This window comes from Arvicola amphibius, chromosome 5 (assembly GCF_903992535.2).
Source record: "Arvicola amphibius chromosome 5, mArvAmp1.2, whole genome shotgun sequence".
Lineage (NCBI taxonomy): Eukaryota > Metazoa > Chordata > Mammalia > Rodentia > Cricetidae > Arvicola > Arvicola amphibius.
Window position 1 is genome coordinate 56,552,450 of NC_052051.1, and position 22,698 is coordinate 56,575,147.

General features: G+C 38.0%; 1 protein-coding gene across 1 annotated transcript in view; it reads right to left on the minus strand.

Moving 5' to 3' along the window:
* Positions 1–2,952: 2,952 nt before the first annotated feature.
* Knl1 (kinetochore scaffold 1) overlaps positions 2,953–22,698 on the minus strand; it is a 59,696-nt gene continuing 39,950 nt past the window's right edge. Inside the window, 12 exon segments of the mRNA XM_038331055.1 lie at positions 2,953–3,184; positions 4,849–4,971; positions 6,700–6,818; positions 8,132–8,161; positions 8,163–8,242; positions 9,165–9,233; positions 10,919–11,019; positions 13,314–13,415; positions 15,508–15,547; positions 15,772–15,849; positions 20,507–20,594; positions 22,294–22,410. Of these exon segments, the coding sequence (XP_038186983.1) occupies positions 3,085–3,184; positions 4,849–4,971; positions 6,700–6,818; positions 8,132–8,161; positions 8,163–8,242; positions 9,165–9,233; positions 10,919–11,019; positions 13,314–13,415; positions 15,508–15,547; positions 15,772–15,849; positions 20,507–20,594; positions 22,294–22,410 (1,047 nt within the window). The 3' untranslated portion in view covers positions 2,953–3,084.

Below are 22,698 nucleotides of genomic sequence, written 5' to 3' on the forward strand. Positions count from 1 at the left end.
GTAGGTTAGAGTAAAACTTACCAGAGTTGGTTCCCTCCGTCTATCCTGTGGGTCCCAAAGATTGAACTCAGGTCATCAGGAGGCAAGTACCTTTACCTGCTGAGCTGGCTTGCTAGCTTGCATAGCTGGCCATTTTTGTTGGAGTTATTGGAGTTTTGGAGTCAGAACCTGGACCTGGGGTGTCCTTACAAGTTTGGCCATGGCCTCAGTAGGCCAATTAAAGATGTGATTGTGGGGCTGGGCAGTATGTATCTTTTTCTCTAATCCCCTCAGATATGAAAGTCCAGTTCTCACTGTGGATTTCCCCTCGAGCCCTATGCTGCCTGGCGGCTGGCCCTCCAGGCAGTGAAAATTTTAAGAAAATTTTCCAGCCAGGTGGTGTATGCTTTTAATCCCAGCACTCGGTAGGCCTATCTTTGTTAGTTCAAGGCCAGCCTGGTCTACAAGAGCTAGTTTCCAGGACAGGCTCCAAAGCTATAGAGAAACCCTGTTTAAAAACCAAAAAAAAAAAAAAAAAAAAAACAACAAAAAAAAAAACCCCAAAAAACAAACCACAGCCCCCCCAAAAAAAACCAAAATACTTTTCTTTTTTTTTTTGGTTTTATTTTGTTTCTGGAGATAGGCTTTCTCTGTGTGTATCCCTGGCTCCCTGGCTATCCTGAAACTTGGCTCTGTAGAGTAGGCTGGCCTCTCAAATTCAGAGATTCATCTATCTTGGTCCACTGAGTGCTAAGAATTAAAGGAGTGTACCACTATACCCAGTGAAAATATCCTTTTTTTAAAGAATTATTTATTTATTATGCATACAATGTGTTGTTGGCATGTATGACTACATGTCAGAAGAGGGCACCAGATCTCATTATAGATGGTTGTGAGCCACTATGTGGTTGCTGGGAATTGAACTCAGGTCCTCTAGAAGAGTAGCCAATGCTTTTAACCTCTGAGCCATCTCTCCAGTCCTGAAAAATCCCTTTTTAAAAGACTTATTATTACTTTATGTGTATGAGTATATATGTGCCTTCTGCATGCCCAGTGCTCATTGAGGCCAGAAGAGGGCATTGGATGTCCTAGAACTGGAGTAACGAACAGTTGTGAGCCACAAGTGGGTGCTGGGAACTAACTCTGCAAAACACCAAGCATTGTTACTCTTGAGCCACCTCTCAAGCCCCACCACAAAAATACTCTTAATAGAGATACTAATTATAAAGGAGTTCAAGTACTCAATGTACTTTAATAATGAAAGGAAATCCTCTAAAATGAATAAAAGAGAAACTTAGAAAATACAAAAATTGTCAAAATTCTAAGTAGAGGAAAACACAAATACCTATATAAATACAATTACATACTCCAAAGCTAGATACCACCATTATAATCCAAATCATTCTTGGAGCGAGTTTAAGTTTAGAAAATATGTAAGAAAACCTGCTAAACATTTAGGGAAAAAAATTGCAATTCAGAAGGATAAATTAAATTTTATAGGAAGCAGATAATACTGATAACTTTACAAGTTTTATTATAGATCTCTAACAATTTTATAGTCAAAAGAGTTTTGTGTTGACTTTTGAAATCTAAAAGACTGTCATCTTTTTTTTTTTAAAATATTTATTTATTTATTATGTATACAATATTCTCTCTGTGTGTATGCCTGAAGGCCAGAAGAGGGCACCAGACCCCATTACAGATGGTTGTGAGCCACCATGTGGTTGCTGGGAATTGAACTCAGGACCTTTGGAAGAGCAGGCAATGTTCTTAACCTCTGAGCCATCTCTCCAGCTCAAGACTGTCATCTTTTGATGTATATATAGCTCAGAAATAAAAACAAAATGTAAACATAGTTTGGAATTAAATATAAGAGAAACAGAAGTTAGCATGATCAGGACTTGACTAGGACTGGGGAACAGTCCTTGCACATTTGTCCACCTCAGAGACAATACTATGCATTACTAAACAACTGATATATTGCTTTTGTACATGAAAAAAACGTAGCTTCAGGAAGCAATAGTTTTTATGATTGCGAGAAACCAGTATTGCAATATGATACTGCTTCAAATGTCACTAATAAAAAATGATTAAAATTCTAGTTATAAAGCATTCTTTATAAAAAATAAACTAGCATACACCAAAGGCATATTATCTGTTTACTACATAGATCATATATCACAAATACAAAAACATTCAAATATTTACATAATATAGCAAAATGAATGATTTTTTCCTAGAAAAAGTACACTTAAGAATACATTAATAGACACTGTAGAAAAAAATACCAAGACTGTCAAGAGAAGATGGCAACCATTTCAATAGCTGAGTGCTTCTGCTTTCTCTTAATAGCATTTCTGAAATGGGGAAAGAGGCTAAGTAGTTTGTGGATAAAGACTTTTTTAGTTCTTATTGAGAAAATTTCACTCTGTTGACCATACTAGTCTGGAAGTCATGAGATCAGTTGTTCTCCTGTTACAGTGTTCTGTAACAAACTGAGAGATGTTTCTACCCCAGATATACCTGCTAGGTGAAGGCCATGAATGCACAGAAGCTCTAAATAGGGGCAGTGGTTAATCTTTGTATTGGTCGTCCAACTTCCTCGTAAAAACTACTCCTTAGCGCTTACAGAAAGGGAAGGAGCACTATGTTTAAAAAGAATTATTTCTGTGGTATTAACTCTGGGACTTTATTATACAAGGTAAGTGCTCCGTCGATGTATTAGATTAGGGCAAATTTGCCACATGTCCAGTTAATTAACCTTGGGTATAAGGATAAGAAAGTTGATATAGGCTATTTGAGACCTCACCATTTTTGATTAGGTATTTCAAAACTAATGATACAAATTAACTATGACATCATCAGGAGGCACTTTGCTAGTTTTATATGATATTAAGGATAAACAGCAACGGTGACCCTGATGTATCCGTTAAGTTTTCTGTTTGTCTATTTAGACCACGTCTCGTAGACAGCCCGTGCTACCCTGACCTTGTGATCTTATCTCACTCGATTCCTGCAATTACAAGAATGCACCTCTAGGCCTGGGTAAATGCATTTTTCCTTAGTTGTTTATAGCTGTGATCCGTGGGTCTTATGGTAAAAATTTCAGTCCTTAAGTAGATGTTGGTAAATTTGTTTGACCACATTCTTCAGGTAGTTGTCCTCTAAAGGCACTTTAGATATAATTGCAGCAATTTCATCGTGGCTACAAAAGACAAAAAGGTATTGATTAGTTTTCCTGAAAACTTACACCTGTCTCCACTTCAGAGCTATTCATTTGCTTGAATATTACCTCTTAAGTTCCTAGGAAACACAAAGGGATATTTCTGGAAACAAGCAGAACTTTAATAGAAACTGTATTCTAAAATTAGGCTGAATAACCAATTCTGAATATAATTATAAAGAATCTTGACCTGGTTGCTTTTGCTTTTTTGTTGCTGTTTGTCTATAGTGCTAGGGATTAAACACAGGCCCTTGTACATGTGAAGCAAGCATTCTACTACAAGGTTTTGTCTACAAACTCCCCGATTGCTTTTAAAATAAGATTTATCTTTAATTCTGTGTATCTATGTGTGTAGGAATATGTGAGGGCAGGTGCTAGAGCAGGCCGGAATAGGGCACTGGGTCCCCTGGAGTTAGAGTTACAGGTGGTTGTATGCTGTTCTCTGTGGGTGCTGGAAACTAAACTCAGGACTTCTGGAAGAACAGCAAGCATTCATAACTGAGCCATTTCTCTAGCTCCTGTTTCCCCTACGCCCACCATGTTTTTGTGTTTGTGCATGCATGCACATAAGTGTTCCTGTAGATTGGGTGGGGTAATAGACCAGAGGTAGACACAGTGTGCCTTCCTTAGTTGCTCTCCAACTTATTTTTTGAGACAGGTCTTTCACTGATTGGCTAGACTGACTGGCTAGTTACTCTTGGGTTCCTGTTGCTTCTACCCTTCCAAAAACTGGATATATGGATATGTGCCACTGCACTATGCTTTGATGTGTGTGGCAGGCTCTTTACCAACTGAGCTATCTCCCTGGTCTCCAGGTGAATTTCTTTCTTTTTTTTTTTAAAGATTGATTGATTTATTGATTTGTTTATTTGTTTGTTTATCTATCTCTCTATCCCTCTATCTATCATCTATCTATCTATCTATCTATCTATCTATCTATCTATCTATCTATCTATCTATCTATCTATCTATTATGTGTACAACATTTTGCCTCCATGTATGCCCGCATGCCACCAGATCTCATTACAGATGGTTGTGAGCCACCATATGGTTGCTGGGAATTGAACTCAAGACCTCTAGAAGAGCAGCCAGTGCTCTTAACCACTGAGCCATCTCTCCAGCTCCCAGGTGAATTTCTTTAGCTATAAACTCTAAACTGTTGTTATTTGCTGATGAATTTAAGGAGCACAGATTCTAATATGCCATAGTGTTGTCAAAAAAGTTATACAGTAGATCATGGTCTAATGGAGATGATCTTGAACTTCTGATCCTGCTACCTCTTCCTCTAAGGAGGGTGGGATTACAGGTATGCAGCACCACTATGTTCAATTTATATGGTGCTGAGAATGTAAATCAGACCTCTGTGCATGCTACTAAACTGAGTTACTTCTCCAGTTTCAAAATTTTAACTTTTTGATTCGTGTCTTAAGGAGAAGCCATCATAAAAGACTGGACTGGACTCCAGCATCCACCTGTGACAATAATAAGATCACTGACTCTAGAAGAACAAATACTAGAAAAGGAAGTCAGAAAGAAGTGACACTTATCTCTCAGTAGATTTACTGACACTTTCAAGGACCTTTGGGATGAAATAAGAGGTGTACAAAAACAAGCTGGAATTTCTGTCGGGCTGGATATTTACTCACCTCGTGTTCCCAAGGTGATTATGAATGGCGAATGGCAGTGGGACGAAGGGATACTGGGCTGAGAGAAACAAAGTTATCTCAAATTTTGCAAATGCTGCAGTGCTGGAGAATAAAAGTCTTAATCTATAAAAGACAAGATACACAATTAAAAATATAAAACTAAAATAGATTAAAACATTTTTCTTTTATATTTGCATGAGACAAGTGGCTGTTACTCCTTGTCTTATCAAATAGAAAAGAACGTAAAACATCTGGAGCAAGATATTATAAAAAAGATATTAATAGTTACTTCCTAATCGACAGCAATATAATACATCAAGAGTATGAGGGGGGGTGATTGTGTAATTATGCACATGCACAGTATGTGTGAAGGTTAGCATCTTGGGTACTGATCCTCAAGCACCTTCCACCTTTGTGTGAGCTAGGGTCTCTCAATGTCATCACAAAGTCTAGGACAGCTGACTCTCAATTCCAAGGGCCCATTTCTCTATGCTTACACTCTTGCCACTGCTAGGATTACAAGTGCAGGCTATGATACTAGGCCTTTTCCCTTTCTTTTTATTCCCCCCTGAGAAAGGATCTCTTTATGTAACCCTAACAGTCCTGGAACTTGCTATATAGACAAGCCTAGCTTCAATTCAGAGATCCTCCTGATTCTGTCTCCGTAATTCTGGGATTATAGACACACACCACTATGCCTGGTTCATAGGGGACTTTTTAAAGCAAGGATTCAGAGAATCTGAACTCAGGTCTTCACACTTGCAAGTCAAGTGCATTACTGACTGAACTCAGAGTTCGTTTTTTGGTAATTCTTGGCACACTCTGGAGGTTAAGGCAGGACGATGACAATATTTTGAGGTCAGTTTGGGTTACAAACTTGTGAGTTGTTCCAGGGAGAACAGAGTGATGGCTCAGTGATTAAGTTTTCTGCTCTTCCAAAGGAATGGAGTTCAGTTCTCAGCATTTGTATCAGGTGGCTCACAAATGCCTTTAACTCCATCTCCAGGGGATTCAATGCCTTCTGCTAGCCTTTCATACATGTGACATACATTTACAAACACACACACACACACACACACACACACACACACAGACTTAAAATAGGAAAACAAAAAAGCCAAGTGGAATGGTTCATAATCCCACTATAATTCCAGCACTTGAAAGGCAGAGGTAGACTGGACAATTGCTAGACAATGTGGACAACATCTCAAAAAATTATGTTCTTGACAAGTTGTCTGTAATTCCAGTTCCAGAGAATCTAACACCCTTATATAGATACACATGTAGGCAAACACCAACACAGATAAATAAATTGTTTAAAAAAAAAGAAATAGGGTCACTATTAATTTAATTAGATAAGATGAGGTCCTTTGTCTGGTATGACTGGTACTCTTATTAAAAAGAAAATTTAGATATAGGGCTGGAGAGATAGCTCAGCAGGTAAGAACACTGGCTGTTCTTCCAGAGGTCCTGAGTTCAGTTCCCAGCAACCACATGGTAGCTCACAACCATCCATAATGAGATCTGGTGCACACTTATGGCCTGCAGGCAGACATGTATATATACTATATACAAAAGAGAAAAAAAAATTAGATATAGACATAATCAAAGAATACCATGTGAGAATGAAGATAGATATCAAAGTTATGCATTTAGATTCCCCAAACTGCCAGTAAACTATCAGAAGTTAGGAAAAAGGCATGGAAGAGTTGTTCACAGTCCTTAGACGGTATCAACAATGACCCCAAACTTCTAGCCTCCAGAACATTAAATCAGTTAACTTTCTACTATATAAACCACTCAACTTATAATACATTATTTTAACAGCTACAGGGAACTGAATATACTCACTCAATATTATTCACATTTATATCCATTAGGCTATAATTTGGCCCCCATCTCTTTAAAAATTCAATCTCTTCTCCAAGAAGTCTGCAATGGTTTACTACTAGTGAGAGTTCTTGAAGCATCTAGGAAAAAACAAAACAAAACAAAACAATGACTTTGTGTGGGTGTGTATGCAAATATACTGAACACATTATTTTGAGGTTTAGAGATACAGCTCAGTTAGGAGTTAAGGCCTAGCAGCTGGAAAGGTGGCTCAGTGTGAAGATTTTTAGAGGACCTAGCATCCACAAGATGGCCAACAATCGTCTGTAACTCCAGTTTGAAGAGAATCTGATGCCTTCTTCTGGCCTCGTCATGCAATGCACACATGCACTCACAGATATATATGTACGCAAAATATCTATGTAACTGAAATATAAAATAAATCAAACCAGGTGATGGTGGCGCATGCCTATAATCCCAGCACTGGGGAGACAGAGGCAGGCGAATCTCTGAGTTTGAGGCCAACCTGGGCTACAGAGTGAGTTCCAAGATAGGCAAGTTTACAAAAAGAAACCCTGTCTGGAATGAATGAATGAATAAAAAAATAATAAATAAATAAATAAATAAATAAATAAATAGGAAGAGAGACTCTGGGCCTAGCATGCATAAAGCCTTGGGTTTGATTCCCAGAACTATATAAATGATGCATGGTAGTGCATGTCCATAATCCCAGCACTTTGGGCAGTGAAGACAGGTAGGTAGGTAGGTAGGTACGTAGATCAAAAGTTCATGGTCTTGAGCCAGCATGGTCTACAAGAACTAGTTCCAGGACAGGCTCCAAAGCTACAGAGAAACCCTGTCTCGAAAACAAAAACAAACACAAAAGAAAAACAACCAACACCCCCCCCAAAAAAGTTCATGGTCAGTTGGGTGGTGGTGGCACACGCCTTCCAGTACTCAGGAGGCAGAGGCAGGCATATCTCTGTGATTTCGAGGCCAGCCTGGTCTACAAGAGCTAGTTCCAGAACAGGCTCCAAAGCTATAGAGAAACCCTGTCTCAAAAAACCAAATCATGGTCATCCTTGGCTATATACGTCAGAATAAGCTACTAAGAGCCTGTCTCAAAACAAAACCAACTAACAACACCACCCACACTATTTTGAATGTGAACCAAAAGTCTTAATTACAAAAAGAAAACTGTTGGGGCATGATGGCACATGACTTTAATTCCAGTAGAGGCAGACAGATCTTTGAATTCGAGGCCAGCAAGTTCTAGGACACACAGCAAAACCCTACCTCAAATAAACAAACAAAAATAAAAAAGCAAACAACTTTTCAGTGTTTAATAATCCCCAAAATATTGAACAACCAAATATAATTTCAGGATGCTATGATAATTTCAGTTCTGCTGTTTGGGACAAATAGTATAAGAGTTGTGTTCATCAGACTTTACCTGGGGTACCTGATGTTGTGTTGTGCATTTTCTTCTTCCAGGACTCCTGTTCCTCAATGTACTGAAAAATTAGCTTATGAACTAAAAGGGAGGAAGGAGGAGCTTTATGTTCTGAAGAAGGAAAAGAATAAAAAAATAAGGGTATTATTTATGCATTTTAATAAGGTTAAGTATCAAACTAGAAATATTTTCAAACTACTAAGTGCACAAGTATTTTTTTTCTTTTTTCTTCCTTTTAAAAAATCAAGACAGGGTCTCTCTGTGTAGCCCTCTCTGAAGCTTGCTTTGTAGGTCAGGCTGTCCTTAAACTCTGCCTATCTCTGCCTTCCAAGTGCTGGGATTAAAGGAAAGAGCCACCACCACCCAGTTATTTTTTATTTTCAAACAAGTGAATAAAATATTCAGGTACAAGCCGGGCGGTGGTGGCGCACGCCTTTAATCCCAGCACTCGGGAGGCAGAGGCAAGCGGATCTCTGTGAGTTCGAGGCCAGCCTGGTCTATAAGAGCTAGTTCCAGGACAGGCTTTAAAAAAGCTACAGAGAAACCCTGTCTCGAAAAACCAAAAAAAAGAAAAAAGAAAAAAATATTCAGGTACATAAGAGAGTTTATAAAGCTTTAAGCTTAAACTTATAGACCAGTGCTTGGTGAAAAGCATGAATTTAAATAGAACATATTTCTGTGTTCAAATCTAGGTTTTCTTTACTATCTAAGTAATTGTAAGCACAACACTTAATTTTTCTGATCTGTAGTTTCCTAACTGATAAACAGAAAATAATATCTAGTTATAGCTCTGATACAAGTAATACATGTGCTTGGTATAGATTAAATACTCATAGTGTTAATTTTAAATATAGAAATACCTATTATTAATCAATGTTCAATATCTAGTAGTAATATAATGATGTCTTTTAAAATATACTGAATAATTAGCAAACTATACAAGCAATTTTATGTCTAAAACACACTTTAAGAACAAATTATTATACCTATAAGTTACTAACAAAATTTGGAGGCTTAAATATTTTGAACTTACCATCTAACATAGACTGAAAATTGAGCTCATCAATCTTCCTGTAAGGCTTGTCCAAGAAAGGGAGACCAACTAAGGAGAATCAGAAAAAGATTTTTTTTTCCCTCTATAATTTCATAGGAATCTTACATAGCCTATGTTGTCTTCAAAGCCTATGTAAGTTGAGTATAGCCCTGGATTATCAATTTTCTTTTTCTTTCTTCATTTCTAACTATAGGCACTTAGTATCATTCCTTATATGCAGTGCTGGAGACTGAACCCAGGGTTTACATGAATGCTAGGCACTGAGCTATACCCCCAATTACAAATATTTCCTTTTTTCTACTTTAGAAATTGATTCTTCTGAGGTAGCAAGATTCTTATAGGCAATTGAAAGCTTATCTTTCAGTCATATTATTTTCTATATGGTAAAGGCTCCCTGTTCAATGACATCAATTAGTAGGCCTTAGAAAGAAATTAAACTGCAGAACTTAGCTATATTTATATTTTTAAAGATTTTTTTCCTTTATAAAGAAACTTTAGACTAGGGTATATCTTCATTTTGTTTGTTTGTTTCTTCATTTTTGGGGACAGGTTCTCTCTATGTACCTCTGGCTCTCCTGGAAATGCCTTCAAACTTGGGTATATCAAAACCAATTTATATGCTAGGCATGGTGCCACATGTCTTTAATCCCAGCACTCAAGAGGCAGAGTCAAGTGAATTTCTGAGTTTAAGGTGGCCTGGTCTACATGGTGAGTTCCAGCATAGCCAGGGCTACACGGAGAGTTTGTCTCAACATTTTCAAAACAAACAAACAGACAAAAACACCACAACCCCTAGAGATTTCTAGGTACTCTTATTGGTTTATCTGTCTACAGAGAACTTTTTATTCTTTTCTTTTTCTTTCTTTCTGGTTTTTTTGTTTTGTTTTGAGACCACGTTTCTCTGTTGTAGCCTTGGCTGTCTGATCAGGCTGGCCTCAAGTTCACAAAATTCCACCTGTCTCTGCCTCTCAAGTACTGGGACTGAAAGCATTTGCCACTACTGCCTTGCTTATACAGAGAACTTTTAAGAGGATTACTTTTTTAACTCCTCCTCCACACAATGCTCAAGATGGAACCCAAGGCCTTGAGTACACCAGGGCAAGTGCTTTACCACTGAGCTATATCCCTAGGCAAGGACTTCACTATTAAACACAAATATCAAATCATTTAAGAACAACAGTAATTTTTAACACACACGCACAAAGTGGGGAGAGAAAGAACATGAGTTGGATAGGGAGAATTTTATCATCTAAAAGAACTCAACACCAGCTGTATTTTTATTCTTATTGTTTTTGCCTTCTGAGATAGGGTCTTCCCACATAGCAGATGATCCTGGGATAGCAGTAGAGCATAAATTTGGCAAGTAGTCCCTGTCTAGCAAACTTCCCCAAACTATTATCACTAAAGTAACTGACCTTCCTAAGATTCTCAGCAGTATCATCACCATTTTGTTAGTTATTATTATAATTAAATACAAGTTTTTTTAAAATTTATTATGTATACAGTGTTCTGCCTGCAATGTGTCCCAGAAAGCTAGAATATGGCACCAGATCTCACTGTATATGCTTGTGAGCCACCATGTCGTTGCTGAGAATTGAACTTAGGATCTCTGGAAGAGCAGTCAGTGCTCTTAACCACTGAACCTTCTTTCCAGCCCCAAATACACATTTTTATCTTTAGTGAGTGCAGCCATTCATTTCTCTGAAGAGGATTATTTTAGTTTTGCTACTTACCTACTGGTTCTCCAAAGGTGATGGTAAGTTCTATTGTGTCATAAACAAAGGTAAATACAGCTTGATCATCACTCCACTCAATGACATCCCACTCAGACAAACTAAAGAAGGTTAAACAAGATAAAACAAGTGAGTGTATCCTTTCCTGTGCTGGGGATCAATCCAGGAAATTACTAGCCCAAATGAAGAATTTCTGATACAATTCAAATAGTACCGATGGTAGCTACTGTTTTTGTTCCTCACTGTATTGGGAAAAAATATTTCAATTTAAATAATCTGAATGGCCAGGTGGAGGTGGTTTGCACATTTTCAATTCTAGCCCTAGGGAGGCTGATACAATGAGATGTCTCAAGATACAAAAGAAGTAATTACTTTGGCAACACACATACTAAAACAAGAATATAGAGAAGATTGGTGTGACCCTTGTGCAAAGATAATACAAAAATTTGTGTAACATCCCATATATACATATGGAGACTAATCACCAATGAAGAACTTTTGAGGAAAAAATAACATAAAACAAAACCCTCAAAAAAATAATATGATTGCTGGGCGGTGGTGGTACACGCCTTTAATCCAAACACTCGGGAGGCAGAGGCACAGATTCTGTGAGTTTGAGGCCAGCCTGGTCTACAAGAGCTAGATCTAAGACAGGCCCCAAAGCTACAAAGAAACCCTGTCTTGGAAAAAAAAAGAAAGAAATATGATTATACAATCTTTTTGGTTGGTTGTTTTTTTCAAGACAGGGTTTCTCAGTAGCTATGGAGACAGTTCTGGAACTTGCGCTGTAGACAAGGCTGGCCTGGAACTCACAGAGACCTGCCTCTGCCTCTGGAGTGCTGAGATTAAAGGTGTGTGTCATCACCATGCGGCTGATTGTATAATCTCATACTTTGTTGGTCTAGCACATGCTATGTACATGTGGCTGATCAAGAACATATAGTAGTACTTTGCCTCCCAAGAGCTGGGATTACAGGTATATTCAATCATACTTGACTCAATCTGATGTATTTGAAAGAAATCAGAACTCAATCTTGAGTTATATATTAGGGAAGGTCTATTTGATAAATGAATTAAAGTTTTGGGTTTTTTTTTTCTGATTTTTGATACAGGGTTTCTCTATATAAGAGCCTTGGCTGTCCTGAAACTAACTTTGTAAACCAGGCTAGCTTTGAATGCATAGATAATTCTATGGATTTGCTTACCTCTGTCTGCCAGTACTGGGATTAAACGCATGTGCCACCATTGCTTGGATCTAAAGATGTAGTTTTAAAAATATTCCTGTTTTTAGTGTGTGTGTGTGTGTGTGTGTGTGTGTGTGTGTCTGAGTGTATGTATGAGTATCACAAGCATTCAGGAGACTGCTGAGGTCAGAGGACATTGGATACCGTGGGGCTGGAGTTATAGACAGCTGGGAACTATCATGTGAGCACTGGAAATGAACTAGGTCTTGAACAAAACCACTGCTCTTGACAATCAAACTAGCTCTCCAGTCTCAGAAAGTATTTAAAGACTTTGTTTTGTTTTTGGTTTTTCAAGACAAGGTTTCTCTGTAGCTTTTGGAGCCTGTCCTAGAACTAGCTCTTGTAGACCAGGCTGGCCTCAAACTCACAGAGATCAGCCTGCCTCTGCCTCCCGAGTGCTGGGATTAAAGGTGTGCGCCACCACCGCCCAGCAAGATATTTTAAACTCAATACATGGCTCTAAAAGTTTTTACTCCAGTTCTGAATTACACGACTTTTTTTAAATATTTATTTATTATGTATACAATATTCTGTTTGTGTGTATGTCTGCAGGCCAGAAGAGGGCACCAGACCTCATTACAGATGGTTGTGAGTCACCATGTGGTTGCCGGGAATTGAACTCAGAACCTTTGGAAGAGCAGGCAATGCTCTTAACCACTGAGCCATCTCTCCAGCCCCACTGACTTTTTTTAAAGGCTACACTATACTTTAGGTCCATGGTTCTCAACCTTTGGGGTTAACAGCCCTTTCACAGGGGTTACCTAAAACCATCAGAAAACACAGATATTTACATTTTGATTCATAACAGTAGCAAAATTACAGTTATAAAGTAAGTAACAATAAAATAATTTTATGGTTGTGGGTCACCACAACATGAGGAACTGTATTAAAGGGGTCACAGCATTAGGAAGGTTTGAGAACCACTGTGAAAGGTTTTTAAAGTCCTCAGCAATTTTTGGGTGCTGTTATGTTAGAGTGTGTGTGTTCTTGAGAAACTGAGGCACAATGATTGCTCAGACCCAGAAATTCTAGGCCAGCCTAGATAACATAGGGAAAACCCAAGTCAAAACATGAAAAGCCCTCCAAAAATCTGTAGCAGCATATAAGGCACAGAATAGAACAGAAATTGAATGACACTTGGTTTTTCTTACCTCGGTTGATCTAGTAATTCTTCGGTTTTCTTTGTTTGTTCTTTTATAAACTCTATCTGAGCAAGAGTCTGCATTTTCTGTGTCTCTACTTCTAAGAACTTTCTGCAAATAAAATCAGGTGTTCACAGAAAAACAAAGTATTTGTTAGTGAGTTTAGAATAGTAGCAAAACCTTATGGGGATGGGAGATGACTCAATTAATCACAAAAGTTTCCTTGTGTAAGCATAAAGACCCAAGTTTGGACCCCTGGCACCCAATGAACGCCAAGCAAGTTTGTGTATGTCTGTATCCTTAGTGTTGGGGGCTCAGAGAATGGCCGATCCTGGTGCTTGCTGAGTTCTGGGCTCAATGAGAGACGTTGTCTTAAAGGCTTAGGTAGAGAGAGGCTGGTTAAGGTGGTGCACACCTTTGATCCTAGCATTCAGATGTCAGAGGCAAGCAAATCTTTATCGGTTGAAAGCCTGTCTCATCTAGTAAGTTCCAAGTTGGCCAGGGGATACATAGTGAGACCCAATCTTAACAAACAAAATTAAGGTGGAGAGAGGCAGAGATATCTGATGTTATCCTTTGACTTCCACATACATGTAGGTACACATGCACACACGCACAAAACATATACATAAACTATATACTATATGATTTATGAAGAGAGGTTATAAGTTAGGTAGTTGCCAAAAAGAATTTTTTAAAAAATATAGGTCTTTTCAGAAAAAGTATATATCATTATTTCTAGATTTTAAATGCAAGAAGGTATCTTTGGGATTCTATGTTCTTAAAATATAATTATTAAAATTTTATTTTATTTTTGGTTTTTTAAATTATTTATTTATTTATTTATTTTGTATGCATTATTCTGTCTGTGTGTCTGCCAGCAGGCCAGAAGAGGGCACCAGACCCCATTACAGATGGTTGTGAGCCACCATGTGGTTGCTGCGAATTGAACTCAGGACCTTTGGAAGAGCAGGCAATGCTCTTAACCTCTGAGCCATCTCTCAAGCCCCTATTTTTGGTTTTTTGAGACAGGATTTCTTTGTAGCTTTGGAGCCTGTCCTGGAACTAGATTTTGTAGACCAGGTTGGCCTCGAACTCTTAAAATTTTACTTTTATTATAAAAATAAATGCGATATGTAGATAAGGATGTTCATCTTAAAACACAGGAAACTATTCTGCAAGTATTTGATTTTGTTAGAACTAAATGTATTTGACAAATCTTTAAAATATTTATTTATTTATTTATTTATTATGTATACAATATTCTGTCTGTGTGTATGTCTGCAGGCCAGAAGAGAGCACCAGACCTCATTACAGATGGTTGTGAGCCACCATGTGGTTGCTGGGAATTGAACTCAGAACTTTTGGAAGAGCAGGCAATGCTCTTTACCACTGAGCCATCTCTCCAGCCCCTGTATTTGACAATTTTGAAAGTCTTTTCATTTTTTTAAAAAAGATTTTTATTGCCGGGCGGTGGTGGCACACGCCTTTAATCCCAGCACTCGGGAGGCAGAGACAGGCGAATCTCTGAGTTCGAGGCCAGCCTGGTCTACAAGAGCTAGTTCCAGGACAGGCTCTAGAAACTACAGGAAAACCCTGTCTCGAAAAACCAAAAAAAAAAAAAAAAAAAGATTTTTATTTAATTTTTTATGTATATTGGGGTTTTGCCTGTAGTTGTGAACTGCCATGTGAATCCTGAGAATTGAACCCAGGTCCTTTAGAAGGGCAGGCAGAGCTCTTAGCTGTTGAGACATCTCTCCAGTCTGAAAGCCTTTTTCTTCAACATTTTTAAAAGATTTATTATTTTTTAAGTGTACATGTATGTACCTACGTGAGTTTATATGTACCATTCATTACATGTGTGCAGGAGCCCAAGGAGACCAGAAGAAGACATCAGAACCACTGGAACTGGAGTTACAGTTGTCAGACGCCATGTGGATGATGAGAATGCAACCGGGGTCCTCTGGAAGAGCAGTCATCTTCCCATCCTCTTAGAATGCATTTTTAATTTACTTTCATTACACTTTTGTGTCTGTCTATGTGTGTGTGTGTGTATGTGAGATAGGATCTCTATGTAGCCTTGGCTAGGGATAGCCTGAAGCTCCTCATGTAGACCAGGCAGGCCTAAAATGCATAGAGATTAAATCATGATTCACTACATCTGGGAATTTAATAATTTTTTAACATTGAATTGTCAGCTGACCTTTGGAGCTCCTCCTCTTCAGTTTTCAACTGTTCCAGTTCTGTGAAACAAAACAGAACAAGCATAAAAAGGACACCAGAAGAAAGTTGCCACAAAAATCATTTAGTTTACAGGAAATTCTGACCTAATCTCATTTACATATAAATGAACACAAAATTGTTTTCCTTGTTGGACTTATCTTTCTTTGTTGAGACAGTCTCCTGGACTGCTGGGATAAAAGTATGCACAAGCAAACCCTGCTGGACTGATCTCCTTATCAGTTACCTTTTTCTGCATATTTCATTTCAGAATCCCATTCTTCCATAGGGTCATCTTTCTCTTCACTCTCCAATTTCCTAGTTTCTAAAGTAAAACATCAAGCATTAGAGAAACTCAAGTCAAAAGTAATTCATTAAATATTGGAGAAAAAAAGAACAGCTCGCTCAAAACGAAGTATTGGAAATATTTACAAATACTCATCATCCTCTGCCAATAAAGCCCTGAATTATACTTTTGTAGACTTCTGGTAGCAGATAAGTGAACTCTGAGCTAATGACAGTGATTTGTATAAAAAAAAATTCTCTTATTATTAATTGTGTGTGTGTGTAAGCACAAGCACTTGGAGATCAGAAGACAACTTTGGGAGTCAGTTCTTTCCTCCCATCATAAGTTCCATAAATTAGAACTCAGGTCAGTAAGCTTATGCAGCAAATATTTCTGGCTCTTCTCTAATACTTTTGAGAATGGTTTTGCAGATATTTCTTAGGCCAGCCATAAACTTGTAATCTTCCTGCCAAAGTCTCCCAAGTAGTTAGGAAAACAAGTTTGTCTGAAGTTAGCATTTAAAAATAATTGTTTTTAAAACAGGTTTCCTGTAGCCCAGGCTGGTCTCACTGAGTAAGATGATGATGATCCTTGATCCTCCTGTACCTTCTAAATCCTGGGATTAAAGGCATGTGTCTGTGCCTACTCCAAGCTTAAATCCTACCTCCTCCTCTAACAATTACCCTCCTCCCCATTTTTTCTTGAGATAGGGTTTCACTATATAGCTCAGACTGGCTTGGATGTCATTATTAGTACTTGAGATTACAGACAAACAGCTGGCATTTATTTTTCATTTATTCAAACCCCTATACCACCTTAAGTGCTTAATATACACAAGGCTGATTGACTGTTCATGAAAGTATTTAGAACTCCTTATGAGGCTGTCTTATGTCTAGCCCTAATAACAAATCTAGCTTTATTTTAGATCACATTCCCTTTTGTTCTCTATTCTAATCTGGCTCTATCTTCAAACCCATGTAGTTGGTTTATTTCTCACATAAAGAGTTTTCTGCATATATTAATTCTGAATAGTCTGCTGTGTTCTCTCTCTCTTTCTGCTTAGTTTTAGTCTTTTTGGTTTTTTGAGGTAGGGTTTCTCTGTGTAGCTCTGGCTGTCCTCGCTCTGTAGACCAGGCTGACCTATAACTCAAAGAGATCAGTCTGCCTCTGACCCCTTATTACTGGGATTACAGGCACGCACCATGCCTGGCATGAGTATGTGTTTTAAAGAAAGGGTTTCACTCTGTAGCTTAGGCTGGATCACAGCAATCCTTCTGTCTTTTCAAGTAAGGGATTAGAGGTGTGATCCATGCCTGGCTCCTCTTCTTTTTTACTTTTTATATTACTACTCATTTTTCAGATTTTAGCTGAAAACTTAAGTCTGTACAGGGAAGGCTGCTTTGACCTCTTAATCTTAGGTCAGATTTTTATTGAAGTATCACAACACCTTTATTTACTATAAAATTAATTTTGGGGGAGTGTTTTATTTTCTTAAGCAAAGTTTTATTTTCTTATTTAACATAGCTAGCCTCAAACTCCTAACCATCCTGACTCCATCTCCTACAGGCTGAGATGCCAAGTATGTAATAAAACAACAAGTTTATTTGTTTAGTGTCTATAATTGCTTCGAAATTAAAAATTCCATAAGGAGTTGAGCATGGTAGTACATGTACTCAGTCCCTGTACTGAAGAGGTGAAAGAGGATCAGGAGTTTAAGGCCATTCTCAACTACTTATTTAGAAGTTATTCTGTACTACATGATATCCTGTCTGAGAAAAACAAACAAACAAACAAACAAACAACAAGAAAACCCAATTCCACAAGGACACAAATCATGTTTCTATTACTGAGTGCCACACAATCAGAACATAAAAGGTACAATTAAGCAAATTTGCTAAAGAGTAAGGAAAGCAGAAAAGGGAAGACATTTAGTGCTTCCTAACAACCACAACTGTTGGGTTTATCTTCTATTTGTTTGTTTGTTTTTGTGATTTTCAAGACAGAGGTTCTCTGTGTAGCTGTGGCTGTCTTGGAACTCGCTCTGTAGATCAGGCTGGCCTCGAACTCATAGAAATCCATCTGCCTCTCAAGTGCTGGGATTAAAGGCTTCACTGCCAGGGCCCCTAACTCTTGAGTTATCTCTCTAGCCCCCCCTCTCCCCTTTTTTGAAGGATCTCATACTATTGGGGCTAGCCTGGAACTCAACAATGTAAACCATGCCAGCCTTGAATCTGTCAAGTCAGTCTTCCTCCTGCCTTGACCTCTCAAATGCTGGGGATTACAGGTGTTGAGTCACCCAAACCCAATCACTTTTTTTCCTTTTCTTTTGAGACAGGGTCTCAAATACCTCAGGGTGGCCTTGAACTTCGTATATAACTGAGAATGACCTTGAACTTCTGTTATTTCTGCCTCAACCTTCAGAGTGCTGGATTCATAGGCATGCATGTACATTTATACCTGAATACATGGGATGGTGTTGAGGATAGAACACAGGGTTCTGTGTACCAACTAAACTACATTCATAGTCCTGTATTAAGGATGGCAGATATGTAAACAAATTCAATGGAAATCGAGACATTAAATATATGATAAAAGAAGAAATTAATAACATACGATTCCTGAAAAGACATAATAGAAATCAAGTTTATTTGCTGGCTAGCCTAGTACTAACTATGTAGCTCAGGCTGACCTCATTAGTAATTCTTCTGCCTAAGTCTCTTAAGTGCTGGCATTACAGGGTATGCACTATCACATCTGGCAAAATCAGCTTAGATGGAAAGATTGGCCTTAGGGAAAAGAAGGATGAAAGAATGAATGAATGAATAAACAGACTAAAGGTCTTTTTGATATTAGAAAGTTTGGAAGTTCTAGTCTGAAGGTCTCTATTTCTTTTATTGTGAAGTAGAGAGTAAAGCAACTAAACAGAGGTAAGTTATTTTAAAACTATGATATTCATGTACTCATTTTCACAAAAATACAGGTCACATGTATTAGAAACTTTTACTGTGCAATCCATAAAGCTAGGGACTTAACGTACACGGAGAAAAACATGCTAATTTTGTCTCCATGGAACTTACAGTTTTTTTTTTAAAGATTTATTCCTATTTTGTGTGTATGTCTGTGTGTGTGTAGAAACAGGTATGCACATTTGTGCAATTGTCTATGTGGATATGCATGTGCCTGTGGCTGCCATACATAGCTTTAATTCCAGTTTCTTTGTTTGACATTGCTAATTTTTTTTCCTAAAACATTTATCTTACTCAGATAGTAGTGGCGCACGCCTTTAATCCCAGCACTTGGGAGGCAGAGGCAGGCGGATCTCTGTGAGTTCAAGGCCAGCCTGGTCTACAAGAGCTAGCTAGTTCCAGGACGGGCTCCAAAGCTACAGAGAAACCCTGCCTCAAAAAAATCAAAAAGCAAACGAACAAAAAACATTTATCTTACTTAACCTCTGAGACATTACACCACCTGACTCTAATTCTATTTTTCATTCCCAGGTTTTCCTTTTAGCTCCTGTGTTGTCCTCTCTTAGTCAAACTAACTAACCCATTGGCACCTAGGGCAGCTGGTTCATGACTGCCTATAGCTCTAGTTCAGGGAATCCAACACCCTTTTATGACATCACATGTCTTCGATGGTACACACATCCTTCAGACCTCCACATGTCTTCCACGGGACACGCACCCACTTCTGAGCTCCACATGTCTTCTACAGCACATGCACCCGCTAACACACACCAAAGTGTGATGAAGGCTGGAAAAGTGGCTCAGCAGTTAAGAACAATGAATGACGACCTCTCTTCCAGAGGACCAGGTGGGTGGTAGGATTTGTGATTCCTAACACCAACACTACAGCTCACAACCACCTGTAACTCCAGTTTCAGAGGATCCAACACCCTCTTCTGGACTCCATGGGCACTGTATGCACACCGCACATAAGCAGGCAAAACACCCATACATTTAATATAAAATAATAATATGTAAATCTCAAAAAAATTAAGAATCTCAAAATTATACACACTAAGAAACAAACAAACAAGTGTGATTAGAAAACAAAACCCCCTGAATACTAGGCACGGGGCACCCACTTGTAACACCAGCACTCAGGAGGCAAGAAAGAAGGATCACAAGAGTACCTTAGGTGAATTCTAGGACAGCCTGGGCAACACAGAAAGACTCTGTCTCAAAAATAAGCAAAAACAGATAAGATTATTGTATGTTATGAAGAGCTTTGAAAAACAACTTAATTTCTTGGGCATCTCTTCTTTACTGTGTTACAGATGATTAATTATAGTAAGTGAGGTTTTATTATTATTATGTATCACCTTTATTTTGCATGTGGGGGGTGCACTACAGCATGCCTATGGAGGTCAGAGGAAAACTTGTGAGAATCGGTTCTCTTCTTCCACCACGTGGGTCCCCGGAGACCAAACTCAGGTCAACAGGCTTGGTGGTAAGCACATTTATGCACCGAGCCATCTCATTAGCCCAAAAATGGGTTTTAGTTTGCTTCTACTTAAGAACTAAAGCTGCTAAACTATCATAATAATACCAAATTTTATACCTTATAGAAGCATTTACAGAAAATTATCCTTTAACTTTATGTAGTTTCAGGGGTTACACCTAGGGCCTTCTGCATGACAGGCAAGTATTCTACCACTAAGTTCTATCCCCAGGCCTAGGAAAACATTACTTACCTATTTCTACTTCAGTGAGACAGTTATTGAGCTTCTTAAGTATGTTGTCAATCTTATTCATTTTTATCTGAAGTTTCTTCTTTTCATTCTAAATACAAAACATTAAAGATTATAAAGTTTAACTTCCAAACTTTATAATAGTTCAATTAATGTCATGATTATGAATGGCAAAGTTTATTTTTATTTTTTTGGCAATACAGGAACAGAACATGCTGGTCACATGATCCTACTGCTGCTCTTTGTTCCTAAACATTTTTTTCACTTTTTACATATATACAGGGTCTTGCTAAGTTGCCCAGGCTGGCCTTGAACTTGGGATATCCCTGCCTTAGACTTTCAAGTAGATGGGATTACAGGTCTGTTTTTCACACTAGCATGAACAGGCAAATCTTAAAATTAAAGTCAAAACATTTAGTCTAAACTTAAATGTTTTTAGTTTAATTTTAATAGATAAATAATTCTATATTTCTCTTCATTGTAGCATTTCTTTTCTATATGTGTCCCATGACTTTATTAATATTTATTGTTTAAAAAGGTTTTAAATAGATTAAATATATATGGAAAACATTGGTCAAATACAATTATAGTCTTTTTAGTGTGCTTTTTTGTTGTTTGTTTGTTTTACTGTTGCTGAGACAGGTTCTTGCTATGTGGTACTGAAATTATGGCAATATTCCTGTATGTGGACCAGGGACAACTATTTTTAAATTTTTATTTCTGTAAAAGAAGATAGTGGAGCCGGTGGTGGCACACGCCTTTAATCCCAGCACTCGGGAGGCAGAGGCAGGCAGATCTCTGTGAGTTCGAGGCCAGCCTGGTCTACAAGAGCTAGTTCCAGGACAGGCTCTAAAAAAGCTGTAGAGAAACCCTGTCTCGAAAAACCAAAAAAAGAAAAAAGAAAAAAAAAAAAAAGAAGATAGTGGGGGCTGGAGACATGGCTCAGTGGTTAAGGGCACTGACTGCTTTCCACAGGACCCAGGTTCAATTCCCAGCACCCACATGGCAGTTCACAAGTGTCTATAATTACAGTTCCAGGGAACCCAACACCTATGGCAAAATCCCTATTTACATAAAAATAAAAAAAGAAAATACTGTATGCGACATTTCTATGCTTACTTGCTAATAAAGTATTTTATTAGGTAGAGCTACCTTGCTGGCTTGCTCTTGTGTACATGCTTAAGTACACTGCTTCTGTTTCTCAAACAGGAAATTGAACAAACGCTAAGCAAATGTTCTACCACTGAATTATATTCTCAGTCCTATGAAGAGCCTTTTTAAAAGGAAAAGAATGAACACGTGTACATACACATGCAGTTGACTATGAATATAAGGAAGATAACGCTGCTGTATGCATTAGAGGAGAAACAGAATGACAAATAGTTTATTTCAAAATGTAATATGGAAGACAATATAAGACATAGCCCATATTAGTAACTATATTTCATTTGACTTACAATGCCAAGGTTGAAGCTTTTGATTAATAGAATTTCACTTTTTATAAACAAGATTTTATTAAAGTCTCATTTATATGTCTCCTAATAAGCATTCTTCATATTTTTCTATCTTTCTTTTTTTTTTTTTTTAACCGATATAGGGTTTCTCTGTAGCTTTTGGTGCCTGTCCTGGAACTAGCTCTTTGTAGATCAGGCTGGACTCGAACTCACAGAGATCCACCTGCCTCTGCCCCCCAAGTGCTGGGATTACAGGTGTGCACCACCACCGCCCAGCTCATTCTTCATATTTTACAGCTACTAATAAATTGTTATATATTAACTATCTCAAATTACCTCAGCTGAATGCACCAATTTGTTATAGAGAGCCACTTTTCCTTGGTGAGTGAAGACTTTTGTCATCTTGGTATAACGTGACTTTATTTTGTTAAGGTAAATCCCATAGGTCTTCAGCTGTAGGAGAGAGTTAAAGAGTACATTATACAAACAAACAAACAAAAAAACCTACAAGTCAGATAAGGTAAGTAAGGTTTGGGAAGGTACATTAGATTGCCTGTTCTAGGTTCTGATTCCTAAAGCAAAAACTTTTCGTATGCAAATTGATTCCCTGGCTGATCTGAAACTCACTATAAAGACCAGGTTGGTCTTAAATGTGTGTTCTTCTAGCCTTTGCTTCTAGTGTGCTGGGATTACAGGTTAGGCCACCACAGGTAACTTCCGCATATCTATTTAAAAATATAA